Source organism: Danaus plexippus, chromosome 19 (assembly GCF_018135715.1).
Source record: "Danaus plexippus chromosome 19, MEX_DaPlex, whole genome shotgun sequence".
NCBI classification, from domain to species: Eukaryota; Metazoa; Arthropoda; class Insecta; order Lepidoptera; family Nymphalidae; genus Danaus; species Danaus plexippus.
Window position 1 is genome coordinate 6,014,158 of NC_083549.1, and position 21,816 is coordinate 6,035,973.

Below are 21,816 nucleotides of genomic sequence, written 5' to 3' on the forward strand. Positions count from 1 at the left end.
TGAAGATATAAAATAAATATTTATAGGAATATATGATTTGTCTTGCTTTACAAATATCCCTTACAATGGATTAATTTTAATTATTACTTTATTTATTATTCATACAAAATAAATGAAATGAATATTTTTCGGATTACTACGCGTATTTTATTATTTTTAAAAACTACTCACTCCCGACGTTTCGGTTACTTTGCAGCAACCGTCATAAATTGGATAGACAAAGAGGAACATCGGTACACGCTGAAGTCAGCAGTGAGTGAACACACAATATACAAACCAGGCCACAACATTCGGTTTGATAAACCACTGATCCTCCCTCGTGAAGACAAGTACATACCAAGGTTAATCCACGAGGCTATTGACATTAAAAAACATCCCAATTTCAATAGAGAAGATGGCTGGAATCTATCAAACACCTGGGACCGCCTACTTTAAAATATAAAATCCCATATCCATAACCCCACCGCAGGACCTCGTGACTCCGTAAGCGCATTCTGCCGGCATCCAGAGCGGTACGCCAGAAAATTAACAAATCATTGGCGGTAGATGATAAATAACATGACCAACTGACATTCACATCTCGTCAGCCCGTGATCACGGTTGCTGTAAAGTACCTGGAACGTCGGGAGTATGTAGTTTTTAAAAATAGTAATCCGAAAATTATTAGTGTCATTTAAATAAATAGTCGCAAAAGTCTTGGATCTCATCATTCAAATTAATTTTTATAAAAGATTTTTGTATTTTCAATACTAACGCATAATTGAAAAAAATTTCATGCACAAATTGTATACGTTCAAGGTTTTTTAAGGTATTTATAACTGAAAAATGGTGTGACCTTTAGAACACAGATATCATTTTTTTTCATATCTCAACCTGAAAAAGTAACCAAAATGATTTTTTTTTATATTTTTAATAACATGTACATGATATCCTAACCCAATTCGTGTTATAAGGAATAAAACTTCATAAGAAGTGTCGCAAAAGTTTTGAAAAAGAAAAACATGTATTTTTCCCAAATCATAGTTTATTTTTTATAAATATCAGGTAGAAATACAAAGTTGAAACAATACATAAACCTAAAGCATATTTAAATCAATGAGATTTAAAAAAAATTACCAGCTTAAAGTTGTAAAACTCAAAACAGTAAAAATAAATTGACTCACGTCATCAATTTAATGTCAGCCTTACATACTGGCATACCATCACTGTCTTTTAAATCCCCGAAATTTTCTATGATTTTTTTAAGTTCTGCTTCTACTGGCATTGCTTTACTGAACAAGTAAGTCCTCATTACTTTGGATTCCAGGTCATAATACAAGAAGTAATTAGCATTCACCTTCATAAATATACTGCGCATCTTATCCAAAGGCTTACAATGGCACGTGTCTTTAAGAGCTCTAGAAAGTTCTTCTGGATTTTTTACAATATCAGCGAGCACGACTGTGTTGTAATTATGAACTTTCTGATGCAAAAATGCAAGATTCGGGGATTTTCTTTCACATTCACACGTAAACGGATCGTCCAATAAATCCACAGCCTCAGAGAATACAGCCTCCATACAATTCTTCACTGTTTTATCTATTTTGGGCCAAACATAAACGAGTTTGTAGGTGCCAAAGAAATCTGACCCTGCTTTGTTATCCTCAATACTACCTTTAGCAAGAGCAGATGGTAACAATATGCCTATTAGAATAATAGCGTACATGTTAAGAGCTCTTAATAATTTATTTTAAATAGTCAATAGATGTTTACGACCGTATCACTGTATTCCTCGATCACAAATAAACCGACTTCTTACAATCAAATAAAACGCGTTTGTATAATCAATTTGTAAAGGTTATCTTTGAAATGATAATTAGCTGTACATCATCTTATTCTAATAATAATTCCAGAAAACAGTATTTCATTACAAAAATTGTAAATAACGTTTCTAGGAAATCACAATAATATAATCCAGTCAGTACAACTGTGACTGAACTCTATTCCCCTCATCAAAATCGTCTTCGAAATACAAATTACAGATATTCCTGCTAAATATTAAATTCTTATATAATTAATTTATAGTAGATTTTGTTTAATATAAAACGGATTTATTTATATTTAGATATTTTTTTTTGCTGGATTCTATCCTTATATTAAATTCAATTATTAAAAATAGCTTTATTAAATTAACACAACTTTATTAGAAAGTATTATATTATTAAGCAATTTATATTATATTATTAAGCAATTTGGAAAGTGAACATTTCTTGCAAACGACTTTGGGGTAAAATCTTCAAGTCACCCTGCTGCCAACATTACAAATGAAATTTTAATTATGTTTTGGTGTTTATATATGCAGCTATACGAATCAGAGAATTCTCTATATGACATCTATATAGACATATATATATAGTGTATATAGTGTATATATATATAGTGTAGTAGACTCAGATTAAGTTTAAGTCTCTAGAAAAGTATCTTGATTTCGTATGACATGCGTTGGTAGCCCTCCAACATTTATATTGTGTAACAAATTACTTTGCCTGTGTACACAATTTTTTTTTTGTAAATATAAACTGAGAAAAAAACATTTCTTTAAGCTTGTTACTTTAAGGATCTTTACATATTTTTCCAGTATTTATTTTACAGAATATTGATGTTTAAATTAATAAAAGTATTAATGGAATCGGATTTATTAGATAAAAAGTTTGTTGTTTGATGACACTTAACGAAAAACTTGAACTTGGCACCAGGGTTGTCGTCGGGTCGTCGATGTTAAATGCGTGGGAGGGTAGAAATATAAACTTTCTTTTAATTGGCACGTTTAACTGTATGCACAATATTAATCGTTCACTCCAATATTAATAGAAATATTTGTATCTAAAAACAAAGAATGTTTTGTTAAATTCTTCAAAACATTACATATGTTCGTGATATATTCCATATTAAATAAATTGTTTTCGTCTTTTTACTTTGTAATATAATTGGACAAGAAAAGCAATGAAAAACAATCTCACGAATGACTCCGCTAATGTAGCAATAACGCCGATCGAAAAGTTAAACGCTGAAAAAGAATTTTAAGAAACACTCGTAAGTTTAATCATACAATTTTTTCTTTAATATACAAATATATTTTTTTTTAGTTAAAATTATTAAATCATTTAAATCCATTTAAATGAAACTAATATATTCTCGGATTACTACGCGTATTTTATTATTTTAAAAACTTCATGCTCCCGACGTTTCGGTTACTTTGCAGCAACCGTGATCATGGGCAAACGAGATGAATTGTGTAGTCTATGTGCAATGTATAAGCCGTGGTCTTTGCTTACTTCAGTATATACTAAGGCTTTCAAATGCTATTATTTATTTTAATATTGATTAATAATAGCTGAAATTACTTTCATTTTCATAAAATTTTTAATTTATCATTTTTTTTTCATGGTGATGAATCTACGGGTTTGAGTATATTAAAGAAATTTTTTTCGCTTGAGATTCCTTGTAAGACGTCCATTGACAAATATTATAAAATTTTATCAAAGTCTCTTAAACTAAACCAAAACATAAATCCCAATAAACTAAATACTTTTGAAACGTAATATTACAAATAAATTGAAGAAAGTTAATTCAATGTGTATTGTCTCGAAAGTTGTCTATTCTCTCCAAACTCCTTGTCTTCAAATTAAAGAAAATAAAAACTCTTTAAAGAATAAACGGATTATTTTTTATATCGTTTTATTTACATAAAGACTAAATTATAGATATTAAATATGTCATTACAACATTTATCGTTAATTATCATATAAAAAATATTATTTTTATTACGCTTTTCAATGACCAACTCTATGTCCATTCATCCTGTATATGTATATGTATATATAATAGACAAACTAAATTTATATAAAAACTAAAAGCTATCCTTTCCTTGTATAACAAATACATTATTCCTGTTTGAATTCATTTGGCTTTCTATCCACAGAGGTAAAGGCTCTGAATTCGCGCTCTGAATTAAGGATGTCTCTTGAAACCCCACAGTAACGCGACGGTTCTTCGCATACGCCTGTCAAAACATACGTGATTTGTAATAAGAAATGAAGCATCCAAAATGTACAAGATTGACTTTGTCATTATATTCACATACGTATAATTTCACTCGTTGGATAGATATATTTTTTCATCTGTATTCATCCTGAGACAGGGATATCTATTATCAGTAATAATGTAATTATTATTCGTTATGTTATTGAACATATTTATTTTGTGGTGGTACTAGTTTGTTATACTTTAACTTCAACACCGGCACTAAAAATGCTCCAATTCATATCCACCCCTTGAATATTTGAACACTAATAAAGTCACAGAAATATTACTAACTTAGTTTTTAATATTCTCATTTCGTTATATCTTAATTTGGTAATTGCATATTAATTGTTTTTCAAATCCAATACGTTTGTTATATCTGTCTGTACACACAAACGTGATGAGTATAACATAACTTAAAATTACTTAGCAATTTTAAATGTATTAAAAAGTCTAACATGTCTTCACAATACAGAAAAATATTAAATCGACTCACATTTCTCCCATGATTGACATCTTTCGTATCCACATTGCATCCGCATGCATCTGGAGCAGTCAGTATAGCTGCGAAGATTAATTATGCAATTTATAACGTAACTTAACTTGCTGAGGGTAGTTGTATATTTAAGTGAAAATATTAATCTCATTAAACGTCATACTTTCAGTTGCAATTACATTACCGTCCTTAATAAGTTGAAAGAAACCTTTAAAATTTATTAAAATTATTATACATGAGCAGTATCATGTTGAAGTCTCATACTACAATAATTAGGTTTACCTACATATCTTTCCAACAAAAATTTGCTTACACTTTAATAATTAGGTGAGAGTGGAATTTTAGTAATTTTAGAATATGAAACTAATTAACTATATATATAAAATCTATAGTAATTTTCATATTTCTGTTATTTAAAGTCACTTTTCCTTATAAGAAGTATTTATCTTTTTTTTAAGTTGATATATTTTGAATTAGTGCGTACATTCCAAATTGTATTCACTTATAAGTGTTATCCCTTGTCCAATGAAGATTTTTTTAAATTATTGCTTAAATTTCTTTACTTGTTGTGCATAATTTTATTAAACTGAACACGTTTTAAATAAATATGTCTTTAATACATACCGTTGGTTTTAGAAGGAGTGTCAGAGCAAAAAACTTTTCTCAGTTTGCGATTTATAATATTAATGTCTAATGTATAAGAGCCGTACACCAGGGGATCCATGCAAGAATTCGACACGGCCATGATGAAGAACAGATCCTGGACTTTGCTTGAGACATGCACAGCTGATTCACGGTCGAACATATACCTGATGAAGAAATTTATTTGATGTGTTAACGACGATTTGAGATGTTACTCGCAACGATAAAATCTAAATGTAGCTAGCTCTTGTACTGGCTGATTTATCGAGGATATGATAATTTACTCTGAGATAATTTAACTCTATTAGAAATTTTTACAGCCAATGCTTGTTAATTTACATTTTTCTAAGCCTATAATAGAACAGAATTTTGATAACTTAGGTGTTACAAAATTACAAAACAACATTAGGTATTTTAACAACTGAATTAGGTATTTGGAAGGTCACAGTTGACTAACTGAATTACTTAGGACGATTCGGAAGTTCATAACCAGTTCGGCCAAAGTTCATGTTACTAAAATGAATCATTCTAAGACACCCATTAATTTTATTACCCCTCTACCTGACCCAGATTCTATCCAGGCACGGTAGCAATGGACATGATTTTATAAAGAAGTCACGAACCTATGACAGGATGACATGAGGGAGTTTTTGCTGTAGATTTGGAGAAGCAAATACATCAAAATGAGTTATGTACTTTCAAGTATTTCTCCGGTACTACGATCAAGGCCATGGTCGCCAATGATCCTTAGTCTGACGAATTTCTTTACGTTTCTGATCCCGTAGAGGTTAGAGGCTTCCCACGAAAGTATGACAATTTTTGTTGGTTATTATAATGAAAGATTGGATATATCAAAAATAACTCCATGGCTTACACAAATGTTATAAAAACAGCAATACATATTTTTAGGTTGATTAATCCAGATACGAAGCCAAGAATATTACAAGAACTTTATTTATTTAAATAAAAAATATATTGTTGCTGAATCTTGTGCAACATTCTGCTAAAAGGAAAAAAATAAACAAAATTGTTGCATTACAACATTAAACTTTTACAGTTATAATAGTTTTCGCAAAAGTTTCGCACACGTCTTGATAACAGCTTACTAAGTTCAGTAGAAATATTTTCTATTTCGAAATAAACGCTTAGGAAGTGTATTTGTGGATCCCTGTCGAACTTTGAATATTTTTTTTTTAATATACCTATTTTATTTACAAACATACATCAATACACTTGACACGGGTCTTCTTCATCTTAACCTTACTTGAAATCTCACCTTACACTGAAATAAATCGAATACCTTTGGAATCATTTACGTTAGGGACTAAGAGTTCATTGAGCCTACGACAATTATATCTCTGAAGTTGTTTTATGAAAAGGCATTTTTTTTAATAGTAGTAATAAGCCATGAGATCTCAAGATAAAATAAAATACACTTTCAAGTAACATAATTTTTTAAATTATTTTTTAACATTGTAATTCAGAAATGCTTCAATTTACTAACGTGTAACAATTACATATTTAAATATGTAGGTTTTGATTATAATGTTTAAAATTATATTATGGTATAAAAAAGGTTGAATGCTTGAAATATAAAATTTTCGGAGATGTTTTAAATAGTTTTCAAGTTAAACAAGAATCGTCAAAACAGTTTGACACTTGACTCGTAAAAATAACTTAAGTAACTTTCTCATGTTATTGTTAAACACAATTTTACCCTCCTTTTAACTTCTGCTTAAACATAAAAACTAAATTGTATTTTATGTAGAGATAAAATTTACTCTACACTTTTTTTTGGTTTAGTGCCTTCGCGACACCTATAAATAAAACCATTATATTGTTTCCTTTTCAATTTCTCACTGCGGTATGTCAACAAGGACAAAGCTTTTCTTGAGTTATAGATTTTAAAAACTGAAGAAGGTTCTTTAAATAGCGATGTGAAATGAAACTTGTATGCAACTTTGCTCATACAATTACACAGGTTCTATTATATAACAAAAATGTATTGCGCAGAAAAATATGTAAACGTAATTAAAGTTGTAAATAATCACTTATTTAAATAAAAACTTATTCAAGGAATCATTCGTCAAAAATATCTTACACAACCTTGAATAAGAGCTGATACTCTTACAGTGCTAGAGTAATTTATAACAAACCTAAATGAGACCTATCGCCTGGAAACTGGCTTAGAATTTTTTTAAAAAACGCCTTAATATCGTTCCATCCGTCTTAGAGCCATTATGCCACAAACACACAGACATACAAACACGCATACATCAGATAGTAAAGGGTTCTATGAGCACCCGTGACCATGACGTGTAACATATCTGTAATAGATATTTAAAAACCTCATTTGAAAGTGATCACCAAGATTTGTTCCATACAAAGTTTTCAGAAACACATGTCAAAAACCAATTTATTTTCTCTCAAGAAACACTTATCACCAATTTCAGCACAAGGAAATGTCCTTCAATACTATTATTATAACAAATTACTTTCCTCTTCAAAGTAACAACAGGGGAAACACCTAAACTGTAATTACATCACCGAATTGCTCTTAATAGAAAAGTTTTATTTGGACTCCCTCTATCGTAAATTAACTAAATTTACCATAGCGTCATAGTAGCATACGGCAACCAGCAACATGCGAACACGCTCACGATGGTGACAGTCATGCGAAGTGTTCTTCGTCTCGCTCGGGCAAGAGGCCTCTGGTCGGAACGACGTAACTGTATACGACCCGATTCCGTAGTTGGAGGTTTACCTGCTAACACATAACATAAATAATAACAAATAAACTAGAATACCCTTATAAATATTCTTCATAGGCAATATTATGTTTAATGTAATGTATTAAATTCTATCAAACAATTGTTTTGTAGAAATATTTGTGTTATTAAATAAAAAAACTATATACTCTGGAGGTGTACATTTTTGTAGCCCACACGTTTATCGATCGATACCAATATACAACACAAAATCGATTAAAAATATATACTATAGTAATAAAAGTCATAATGAACACGATATATTTAAAACAAACAACACAAAATAGCGCGTGCCGGTGAAAATTACAAACAGAAGCAAGCTTTAATTAAAACTATATTGGGGATTTCATTTTACAGGTTATCCAGGTGTATTTAAAATGTGGAATTTTTAATATTTTCTTGTTACAATTTTAGAAATTTCTCTATTTCATGTGAATATATAGGTTTGTATTTATCTGGGCTGACTAACAAAACACAATACTATTTTCGGAGTTCTTCAAACAATTTGGTCCGGTGATAAATAACACAAAAGGTTACTTACATATGGTATGTTTGAAAGGTCGATTGCCTTGGATTGGTAAAATCTTAAAATTAATTTATTGAAGTAATTTAATAATAAATAAAATTTAATTTTAGCGAACTTGGTCTGAATGGTCTCGAGATTTTTATAATACTAAATTATGATTACTTTTTTTAATATTTATGTAGAATTCATAAAAAATATATAATTTTAAGATATCCGAGTTATCCGCGACAACTAGTACTTCTAATCATGGTTGCAGCGAAGTAATCAAAACGTCGGATGAAATGCAAAAGGATAGAAGAAGGAAATTAAAACCGAAAAAATAGTTTAATTATATAAATTATTTGTAATTTTATACAAATATAAATAAAGAGTTAAAAAATAAAATCTAAACGTTTGAAATAAAAAAATAATAATATAACATCTCCTTAAATATCTTTGTGTAAGAATTCTAGAAAACCATAGAACTTACTTGTGACTTCTTTTGAATTTGTATGAATCTCAAAGAAGATGCATATGTAACTAACGGTGATAATAGTGAGAGGTGCAAAATACATAACAACGAGACAGGTCAAGTTGTATGCCAACTCCTGATGTCGGTTGGAGAAAGCCTCGAAGGAAACGCACTGCTGGAATTCTGGCACAGTCGGATGTTGCATCACACGAAAAACTAAACTCTGGAAAAATGATTTCTAGCGCATATAAAATAATCAATAATTAAAGAAGTGACAAATACTAACAGAGTCCTAATTATAACCATTACATATAATTATTATTTCGAATTATTTATAAAATAAATTTAAATTCCAATTATATATTCTTACCAAAAAAAAAACAATAAATCTATCAGATGAAATTTCTTGATGGACACTTACTTATTATAATTTAAGAAAATATTGTAAACAAAATCAATTGATTGTATTAATAAAGTATCATAAAAGGGATTCGACCTAAAATTTTCCAAGAAAGAAAAATAACTGTGCTAAAAAAATATATAAACACAGATTGTACAAAAGCCTTGATCTTTTTTTAATAGTTCTAGTTATAAAACGTTGAAACTTATTTCTATAATACTTACGCTGTACAATTATTTATAAAATAAAATAAAACATCACATTTATCTTTCGAGTATTAAGGTCATATAAAATAAACTTCTTATTAAACGAGCTTGTTAAAAGAGGAACAACCATTGAAAAGTATGCCTTAAAATATACTCTGAAGTTTCACTTCAAGAAAAAATTCTTGTTAACACAATTTATGTTACTCTATTTATGGTAACAATAGTTATTCTAAGGATCTTAATATCCCCGTTGTATAAATGATTTTTTTTTCTATCAATCGTTAATCTAATTGTGACATGATTACAAACTAAAAAGTTAAAAATCACTTAAAACGAAATTACAAAAATACTAGCATTTAAAATATTAACATTAATTAAAATTGTACATCGTGAAAGTTTTAGGTACATAATTCCCTAATTTTAAATTGAGTTCATTGAAAAACGAAACGTCAGAGTGCTAACAACCAAGATCAAACGAAGTAATATTAATGTTAAAAAAAAAATATCGTAAAAATGAACATCTTAACTTTCAAGTTAATAGTATTTAAATTAGATATCTTTAAGTGTTGTTAAACTTTTCATTCTTTATAAGTTCATCGAATCTTTTTAATGTTAAACGAACTCCATTCAATTCTATTTTCAAAAAACCTATTTTGTTTTTTTTTGTTACAAAAGATGAATGACTTGTACAATACTTACAAAGGCCATTGAAAGAATTATGTGTAAACAAACCTTTTTCTCTTTCTTTTCACAGTCCAAAGAATATGATGTTGGAACAATTATTTAATCTAATTTCGACTACAGAATATATATGTTCATAATATAGAAGATTTCGAAACCCTTTTTTAATCAAAACAAACAAATTTATAAAAAATACACTGCTATAAATGAAACAATAACAATAAAAAAGCCTGTCTAGGGGAGAAAGATAAAATTCAAAATGGAATTATCTTAAAAATAATCAACTTACCTGTGGGAAGCTACATATAAAAGCTCCAAGCCAGGCAACCCAAAGCATAGTTTTACTTCGGTTTCTCGCCACTGCCAATCTAAGTGGATGAAGCACTGCGAAATATCTGAAATAAATATAGATTTAAAAAGGTTTCTTCTTTAAAATGAAAAATCAACGTAACGTATTTAATTATTTTTTTTTGATAATGATTGCTTTCGGTAAGTTCAAGTGTGGTATTTCCCGTAAAGTTAATTTTTTATGACCAAATGAAATGCATACTTTATAGGCTAAAAACGTTAGTATTAACCTTAATAAGTTTAAAGAATATTTTAAATTATAAAAAATGCATTATACAATAAAATATACCTATCCAAAGAAATGCACACCAGCACGTTGGAAGAAAGATAAAGACCAAAAGCTCGCAACACTAAAAAAAATTTGCAAGCCAAATTACCAGCGAGCCAGGCGTTTGTCGTTCTCCATCCAATCTGAAATAAAATTTAGACCATAATATTTTATGCCATTGAATATAAAACATAAAAGCTTGATATTTTTTATAAATTTAATATAAAATTATTACGTAGAATAAATTAAATCACATCTTGTAAAATAAATTACTCTTTGTTCTATATGGCGAAGCAACAGATTTTTTTATCAACTGTCGCGGTCGCCTGGAGACCGTTACTTTGCCTTATTTAAACGACAAAACATAGCAATTTATTAAAATACCACAAAAGCCGGCAACTGTGAACTGGAGGCACGAATCCATTGGTTAAACATCACATAAACAAGAATAAAACAGCGCTTTGATACAAACGACATAGACATACTATTGAGACTATTAAAGTATAAAATTATTGAGGATTATTAGTTCATATTATAAGGTTTGAATATTTTATGAGATTCTCTAATTAACTCTGATTTTCTATTGTGCTAAAGTTTTGAAGCCCACGCTGAAAATTAATACACTGTCCGATCTCCCAAACAGCTCATGTATACATAACTTTTGACATTTATAAATATATATTTTACAAAGTTCAAGTAATAGGAGCAAAGAAAAATAGATCGGCTCTTTTATGTATTTCATATTTTCTTTATGATATTCTTATAAAAATATACTGTAATTATTGAAATCTGACAAATACTTTTACATAAAAATGCCTGGCCGCTGTACCGTTGTACAAATATAATGCGGACACATGTGATGTGTACAATACGTACATAGAACAAAATGTATGTACTTAACAATGAATATTTAACACGGTATGACCTTCTTTTTATTATAAACGAACAGATCTTCCAAGCTTTTATAATGTTGATAGCCAAAATCCTTCGTGTGTAATTTATAATTATCACTTTCATTATTTAATAGTTGTATTGCGATAACAAAAATCGTTTCGTATATAAAACGTATAGCCAAAATGTATTCCTGAATCTCCTAGGTTTCAGTTTACAGTTTCACATTCCATTTTATCTACTTAAAGCAAAGTGAATTTCTTAAAGCAAAGTGAATCATCTGGATTTTATATAAACGGGTCGTGGGATTTTATAAAACCAGTCCTACCTATAACTACAACTTATATCCACTATATGAGCCAGTCTGATGTCAAAATTATTTAAATATCACTTTACCTTTTTAACTAGAATTGTATAGATTCAGATAAATTGGTTTAAAGGGCAAAAACAATTACGTTATGACCTATTAACGGAGGAAAAGAGAAAATTATTGTTTTTGAGAGCTTTTTTTATATTGAGCACTTCTGTTCGAGTAACAAGATTAAAGTAATGAGATAATTTCTAAAATTATATCAAATTTTTTGTCCCTACTTAATAAAAAAATAAGATTATATATTTATATTATTAGTCATTTAATTTGTAATTATAGGAAAACATTATACATTCTTTAATTTACTAAATTACTTTAATTTCAAATTATCTTTTCTCCCTACAGGAAATTTAATATCGTAATTTCAAGATATTAAGGAATAAATACGTAAATATTCTTACGAACATAAAAATTAATACAAATATAAACTAATTCAAAATTATGGCGAGACTGTATTCAATGATTAGCTTAAACATTGAATATCTATCGAATAAGATAAAATCACACATCATTTTAATTAAAGGTCAATTCTGATATTGAATGTTAGTAATTTGCTGCAAAGCGTTAGTTATTTTATAAATCTGATTCAATACAACGCTCATCTGAAGTAGACTATATCGACTCATAAGATACTGTGTAGTATCTCCTAAAGTTTCGTCTCTTGAGAATAGTGTCTGCAATCGATTATCTTGAGAATTTTGTAATTTCTTACTTGTTCTGAGATTTTTAAAACTACATTACATACTTATATATATATTGTTTTAAATGTGTAGGCTTTCTGTCATTTACTCTTCCCGAAATTATTACTGAAAAGTCAAAGAAAGGAGGGTTTAAAAATTACATGAGATTTAATTGTAGATATATATAGAAATATACTTGCTGTAAAAACGTCATATCAAAATTTAAAGACAGAAGAAGATTTGTACAGCATCACAGTATAAAACCTAAATTTGTATTTAAATTTTATTGTCGATTAGTCGTATATTTATTTAGTAAATATATATTATTATAAAATCGAGCCAAAATCCTTAAGATCCAATCTGAAACTAGGATAGCGTTCATACACAATGGAGCAAGATACGATTTAAACGTAGTTTTATGAAAAACAAACCTTAGTAAAATCGGCTTATGTATACAATGAAAACTCACAGTTATAACAAAAATGTTTTAGATGTGAGAAAAGCTAACCCGTTTTCCAACTTACATCACAATAATTATCTAATCTAATTATATATTTAAAGGATTCTTTTTTTTAAGATTAACTTAACGCTATTTACGTAAATTTATTGAAATTCAATTAATTATGAAGTTATCGTAGATTTTTTTTTTAATTAGTAGTTCAATTAAAATTATCGTTACTTTGAAATAATAATCGTAAGATTTGTGAACTCTTTAAATCACAAATACTTTTATTATATAAAGAATAGATTGAATTGAATTTTCGAGTTTACAATTGTCTACAGATACATACTGATATTTGATATTTTAGCCAAAACAGATATCAAAAAAAGCACTATATATAGTGTCCCAGACAAGCTTGATTTCACTTTAATCAAATGAGTAGATCAATCGTGAAAAATTAACAGTGACAAGCACAGATGGAGTTATATTATTATAATAGTATATACCTGTTTTGTAACTTCTACGAAGGTCTAAGTTGTTTCTTCTCGATATTAAAAAGTTCATTGACACCAAGCGTTAATCAACAAAAAAAAAAGAAAATGAATTTAATATACATATATATTGTGATGTTACTAATATACTATTCGTTATATGATAGGTCAATTTTTGACGCCACTTAATACAATACAATACTGCAGCATGACAGATTTAGATATTTCACTGTGAAAACAGTAACCTGTCTATCAACAATATATATCACACCGTCCAACTAATAAAAACTTTATGGTTGAATAAACTGGACTCATGGAAATTCCAGTGCGAATGAGGCCATAGCAGAAAAAAAAAACATTATTTCTAAACAAAACCAAATAACTTTGTTACCGTTGTTGTTTTTAATAAAAAAAAACGAACAAATAAATGAGTAATAAAAACGTATCCTTGAATTCATAAATATAGAAAAGGAACAAAGTGACGGTAATAGACAAAATATATCAAATAACGTTGTATTTATCTCATAGACAGCTGGCCGGCCTGGTCGGATCAATGAACTGTAGATAAAAGCAAAAATATAGATTAATTATTTGTTTATTAACTTAAATACAATGAAAATTTAAAAGCCAAATTTAGCTTAAGGCAGCGACTGCTTTCATTATACAAAAATAATTTTAATAGAATAAAGAAAATCATTTACCTGAAATAAATAAGCCTAATTTTTTCCACAATCCGTTAACCGTAATTTTAATTAAATTTCCGGTTTATAGAACGCTTTAAAATATTATTCACAGGTTTTTTTATAAGTTTTTATGTGTAAGACTTGAAAATGATTTACATTTACATTTATTTGCTTTAAGTGGTTACATTTGCTTTAAGTACGAGATGTGCCAGTGATCACGGTTGCTGAAAAGTAACCGAAACTTCGAGATTATGTAATTTTTAAAATATTTAAAATTCGCGTAGTAAATGCGAAAAAAATGTAGTTTTATTTAAATTGAAAATATTTTAATTATAATACATTAAATTCATAATCAATAGCCTGTCAAACTTTCTCGCTGTGAATTTTATAAAAATATACATTAAATGGATAAATATAACCAACAATAATTTAAAACTCAAATACTTTTTTCATTATAAAATCTGTACTTACCAAATCAACTGCACACATTAGATAAGTTTTCGATTTTCAACGTAAAAATTCAATTACTTTGCTGTAACTGGTTTCAAGAAAATTTTATATAAAAATATGTCTTATTTTTCTGAGATGAATTCATATTATAAGCATCATTGATAATATTCCAAAAAATTGCCAATTACACGAAAAAACTTCTTGAACTTTCATTTACTATGGGTTAAAAACTCTATTGTCTAATAATTTAAGTAAAATTCTACGAGGCAAATGACACCCTTTTAACATTAAAACTTAAAAAAAAGTATTATAAAATGTTTAAGTTTTTTTATACAAGCTGTTAAAAAATATAATTAATTCAATTCTAATTGTCAAAAACCCAAATTTCAGACAAGGTTTAGTGAACGGTCCGTAAAATTTTAACTTAGTTGTAGATAATTTTACAACTCAAATCAGTTAGTATCAACTACGTAACTGTTATGGTTTTTGTTGGAACATTATTTTAATGATCCTTTCAAAAGCACTAGCTTCACATTAAATTTTACATCCAGCTCTTTATGAAAACACTTAACCTGTATTATTTAAGTTTAAACATAGCGTAAGTAATTGTCATAAAAAATTTTAGTTTTCTTAAAATCTACAACAACCGGTCAACAATCGTTGCAACTAACAACAAGAAAAATATGACAACAAAAGTTTTTTCTATTCTTGCCGGTATTTAATTAATGTTTTTTTTTCAAATCTATCACGAATCTTTTGTAATCCGCTCACAAAATTTAGTATATAATAACTTTACAACCATTTATTAAATTAATTTTAATACAGTCTTATTACTCAACTTTTTAAAAGCGATAAAAGTGTTATACTAACAGAGATTATTCTTGTCCATATATGTTATGGCCGCTACAATAAAGATTCTGATTTAAAAAGTTCCCAACATTCGTCCAGAAATTTCATCTTACAAACGTTTTTCTTTATTTAAGGGATAAATTAGAAACGCAAAACCAACAATGAATGCCTCAAGATCAGTTCCGTGTCATATTAAAATTAATTCTATATGCATTTAGTTATACATATTAAAGCTTTTTTATGATTTTAATTGAAATAATACGATTTATTTTTGTTTATTATTAAATATTAAAAATTAACTTCTTTGTTGATTTGTTGCAAAATATGAAATAGTAAATACTTGGATAACATAATGTACCTTAGTAATTTTAACTCTTTTAATGGATTACCGTGAATAAACAGTGTTAATAAAATTATATAACTATTCCATAAGGTTTCTCTCATATTATTTCTTAGACTTTAGAAGTCAACAACTCAGTTTCACCAAATACGCATAAAGACGGAACCGCGTTATATGTACATATATATATACATTTAAAACAAATGAACACCTATATATATTGTTTTAGAAAGAAAAGACTATATGCTAAGGAATTAAAAAAAAGACATATTTTATATTAAAATATAATATGCTGATAATGTATAAAGTATTTATGTATGAAGGTTGAAATAAAATGGCTTCCCATATAACAGGCAGTAATTAAAGTGCCTTAACCATACGCTTCGATTTTAAATCCCCTTGTAAGTAATTTCAACCACATGGTGAAATTGACCGGGACGTGAATAATATAATGATTGATATCCAGTCTAATGGACTATATGTGCAACAAAAAAATATGGCTTACCAACCTTAAATAATAATAATTTCAGGGAAAAAGTCCCTTTGAAATGATAGAGATACATTTGATGAAAGTAAACGTTTAAATATTTAGTGTAGATATTTCTATCTAAAAAACCACATACTAAATATATTTCTTACATTTTCACATTTCAAAATGCGAACCGATATTATAATTAAATTAATCTATGACATTTAAATCTAAGAAAAAAAACTGTTAGTAGATTGTAAGAGTCTTTAGTTAAAAACAATACTATTTTTGTTATCAATATAAAAAAAAATATTAATTCAAACATAAAGATAACTGAATTGAACTAACTGAAAGGAATGTATAATTTTATTCCTCTCCCTTATACTTCTCACGCCATGTAACACTAAAAGGATCATCGCCCCCAATTTCACGGCAGCATGCTTTTATTGATAATAACTTTCACATCCAATAACTTTTAAAACTCATTTTTTTAAAGTTTTCACTTAATAATAATAATCTAAAAATGAATTTATAACTATTAATTTTAATCCGACAAATCGAATTTCGAAACCGAATGTGTGAACTGAATGAATAAAAATTCATAGTTTATTTTAGAACACTTTCAGACAAACAAAAAAATCGTACATCGAAGAATTATCACTTGGTCGTACTATGATAAAACATTTATACTAAAACACAGGAAAGGAATTTACGAAGCAAACGAAGAAAGACTGAAACTGGCAGATGAAATTACCACAAACATTTCGTAAGGAAACTTTCTACACGAGTTAGATATGTTCAAAACAAAGAAAAAGGTTAATAAGTAATTTTATGTCTTTTTTGTATATTTATCATCACTACCATTCTTATATAGCCACTATTCATTAAACAAAATGTTAGAACTTAAAAGTACTGCACTTGAATATGTATTAGACAAGAGAAGTGTATATACAATTGTTATAAAGTATTTGAAATTCATAATTTCATTTCAATCACTATCAATGAAAATTAGCACTCTATGTGTATAGCATGACGTGTTCTATTCATAATAGTCATCAGAGGGGAAATCTCGTTGACCCATTTGTTTTATTTGATATGACACGCTGTTAAATCTTTTTTTTTTATATGCTGTGGCTTCATTCTCTCTGGAAAAACATTAAACAGTTATATTTAGAAGTTTTTCATACTAACGCCGAAAATGTCAAATGAATTTTTCCTTTTTTTTTTTGGCAAACTTTTAACGAGTGACATATATAATAAACATCTATCAGCGTACAAGTATTGTTAAAATATATAAAGGTTCTTTTACAGAATAAAAAATCTTACAATATTTTTATATTCGATTAATACAAAAATAAAATAACATGAATTTTTCCTGCCTTTTCATTTGACTTTTATATCTCTATAATAAGCTGATTGAAACTAAGTTTAGATGAGCTGGGAGAGAAAGTAATTTCATTGTATTTCAATGCTTTATACGGCGTAATTATACGATGCCATTCATAACATCAAAAAATATTATATTTTTAAAAGGATTTTAAAAGGATTTTAAAAATATAATATTTATTAATAACTTTGTACGATAAAAAGGCCAGATGCTGAATTCAATATAAAAATTTAGACGGACAGAGTACAAATATATACTTACAAACGTACACACAATAATACTGAAACGTATGGGTTTAAAAGACGTTCGTTTTAAACGGTCACGTACAAATTGAAAATACAAAGATCGGGTCCGCAAATGGTTCTGAATGCGGGCTCTGGCAAGAAATAGCGACGGGAACAAATCAATATCGAAAATAAATATTTTAAGCCTAATACAATTTTACTTTTATTTATACAAGCAACACTTCTGGCCTTGTGTGATCTACTGTTTTATTTCAAATGCAATATTCGAAGAGAAGCGTGGGAGGACCTTAGACGTCCCTACCAAGAATTTATACACCCTAATAAAAATATGACATGAAGGTTTTTATATAAATATCTCACGGTCATACGTTTTATAATATTATGAGTTTTATGTATTTGTATTTCTAAAACTTTTGCAAAAATTTTCTGATCTAAATTAAATTGTACCGTAAAATTTTAATTTATACATTTATATTCATATCGTAAAATTATCTTAATTTAAAAATATAAAAAAACATATAGAAGAATAATAACTGCAGAACTATAAGTTTATATTAAAAAAAAAAGGTAGACAAACAAAGGTAGCCCTTTAGCGCTAAATAACTCGGGCTAAATGCCTTACAAGAAAAAAATGGGTCTGTAAATTCTTATAATATTATTACTTAGTATATTTTTTGCTATCAAGCTCTTGTAATATTTACCCTAGAGTCACTACATGTCTTGTAAGACAAACAACAGACCACAAAACCTATATACATATGTAGTTCTTCGGACAAATTACTACTTCCATAATTATTCTGTTCTCATCTCATCTCATCAATACTTTTTTTTTTTTTTAAGTCAATAATTTATAAAATTTAATTACTATTTGGATTTACTATTATTATAGACCGTCCAACTGAAGCCATGTAACTGATTTATTTCAAGGAAATTTAATTTCGATATATAACTTTAATATCCGATTCATTAAATTTGAAATAAATTAAATTTTTAATATTAAACTCTGGATTTTTCTTTGTTTCACATAAAACAGTGATCGAGTAGTTAATCTACCATCATGCTTCTGGCATTAATTCGTCCAAGGTCGAAGTACTTTGAGATGTTTAAAGAAGTTTATATATTAAAAATAAATTTCATACTAACTAGCTATCGGTTGAGGCTTCACTCGATATAAATAATCATGAAGCCGTAAGTTTGAAGCATATTACGATAATACCTATGATTTTTCATATTTTCATATTTTATTAATACGTATTAAATATATTCTTATATGTATTTTAAATTTCGCTATGAGGAGAACTTTATTACTAAACTATAATATCTATTGATAATGTAAAATTCTATTTGTCGTAATATGAAAAAGCTTCCTCACAAAATTTTCTCATACAGGTGTTTCACTTGGAGTTATATCTATGTCTATTGTTTTCTAAATAAAATATATCATAACAAAACCTTTTGCCAAATACATTGTTCTCTATAAATTCCAATATGAAACCTTTCAATCATTATAAAATATCCCTAGTAACTACCTCTGTACGTTAACAACTCAGAAGTAGCGTCTGTTATTATTGGAAAAACAATAGAAGGATAAAATTATTAGTCATGCAAAATGAATAAAGAGACCTTAAAAACAAATTAAATTAAGAATGATGGCAAAATAATATATATATATATATATATATATATATATATATATATATATATGTATATATATATATATATATATATATATATATATATATATATATATATATATATATTTTGCAATTAATTATAAATTATATATATATATATAATTTATAATTAATTGTTATAATTCGTGTTAATTCATAGTAATTTAATTAAATTCCTATCCCCCGATATTCACTGACTCTATTTTTTACATCATGAGACTAAAACTAAATGTCTGTCGTTCTTTGGTTAATGTAACATAATATTAATATATCACTCGGATGCTAATCCCTGCAATTTATTTCCTTTCGTAATCTTGGCAAAGGATTTGAATAAATATATTAATTCCTACATCCCAGATGAGTGATTTATTATTATATAAAAATGTTTTACATAAATCTGTGTTACATGGAAGGAATTATTTTTTATTAAAATTTATCTTACATACCTCAAAGGGGATTACAATGAAGGTAACTATCAGATCAGCGACAGCAAGATGGGTCATTAGAAGGTTGACTCTAGACTTTCGTCTTCTTGATCTCACGAGAGACACAAACACACACACATTCCCCGCAGCCCCAACAACAAACAACGCGCTGTATATACCAACAACGAAACCCTGATCATTGTGCACGGTCTCCGTTTTATTCATTCCTTCATAAATATTATCCTGAATAACTGTTTCAAATGAATTATTTGATGTTACATTCATCTTAAGTCATAACTTCACTAGATCGATTTGATAGTCAGATATATTTTTTCCCTTGAAATTCAATCATATTAAACACTTAAACAAACTTATGTCTTCATTATTTTACACACAATAATTAGGACGTGTTTTAATTAATCGGTAAAGTAATTTATTTTATTACAGGTTAATTATAAGTAATGTAACCATTACTTTTTTATAATTTAACACACATTTTTTTAAATTTATTCGTCACTTTTAAAACAAAAAGTTTTTGTATGTATATATAAAATCTCGTAGCGGTCCACGAGATACGTTCGTTCGACGTAGCTGGTGCTACAATTATGAAGTGTCTACGAAATACGAGTGCTCGACGTAGCGGCTGCTACGACTGTGAATGATCGCTCCTTTCTCCTATAGCTGTGACTTGCAATTGAAATGAAAAATTTAAATCATTATCCTTTTTAAACTTTACATATAAAAGTTATTTATTTTGTTGTTGTTTGATGTTTTTAAAATGTATTGGCCACGGGCACATCTCGTCTGCCCGTGATCACGGTTGCTGAATAGTGACCGAAACGTCGGGATTATGTAGTTTTAAAATAATAAAATTCACGTAGTATCCAAAATATATTATTTGAATTTAAATAACAATATTATTACTAAACTAGCACTAAATCATAAAATGAACAACATACAAACTCAACCGGATACCTTTTTTTTGTATCGTATTTTAAACAAAACACTTAGAAGGAATTTAACAATTTCTGTTAATAAATTACATTATAACCACTCATTATGTATATGACTTCCTTAATATATAATAATAAAATTGGCTTCATTTCTTCAACTTTAAAACTTTTTATACTGTTTTGGTTAATTCAGTTAATGTACTCGTAATATTAACATGTACGTATTTTATTACATGTTTTGAACAATCAAAATTGGTATTCATTAATTTTATGATTTAATAAAATAATAATATCTTTTATTGTAAACATTTATTTAATATTCTTCTTAATTAATTCTCTTAGTAAGCGAAAAAATCCCTTCTCCATGATCTGTCATACCAATGAAGACTGTGATAACGTTCTGTAAATATGAATAAAATGCAAGATAAAATGTTTAAAATTTATCGAAAAATTTACGGTTACTTTCACGGTTCTGAAAAGTAAAGGAAACGTCGGGATTATGTGGTTTTTTAAAATAATAAAAATCCGCTTAGTTTATCCGAAAAATATTAGTTTCATTTAAAAGGTTACTATACTAAAATTGTCCTACAATTGTTTCTGTGCAAAAAATACACATTTCA

The 21,816-nt window shown here is 27.8% G+C and overlaps 2 protein-coding genes across 2 annotated transcripts; both read right to left on the reverse strand.

The window, feature by feature from the left end:
* Positions 1-1,004: 1,004 nt before the first annotated feature.
* On the reverse strand, positions 1,005-1,792 carry LOC133319364 (uncharacterized). The gene has a single exon (XM_061523448.1). It carries the CDS (start codon positions 1,703-1,705, stop codon positions 1,160-1,162), a length of 546 nt encoding a protein of 181 aa, XP_061379432.1. The 5' UTR covers positions 1,706-1,792; the 3' UTR covers positions 1,005-1,159.
* Positions 1,793-7,806: 6,014 nt separating this feature from the next.
* Positions 7,807-20,517, reverse strand: LOC116767879 (adipokinetic hormone/corazonin-related peptide receptor variant I-like). The gene is made up of 5 exons (XM_032658390.2): positions 20,265-20,517; positions 10,870-10,991; positions 10,522-10,627; positions 8,964-9,168; positions 7,807-7,964 (listed from the first exon to the last, which is right to left on the reverse strand). Exons 1-5 carry the CDS (start codon positions 20,466-20,468, stop codon positions 7,807-7,809), a joined length of 795 nt encoding a protein of 264 aa, XP_032514281.2. The 5' UTR covers positions 20,469-20,517.
* Between the last annotated feature and the right edge of the window lie 1,299 nt (positions 20,518-21,816).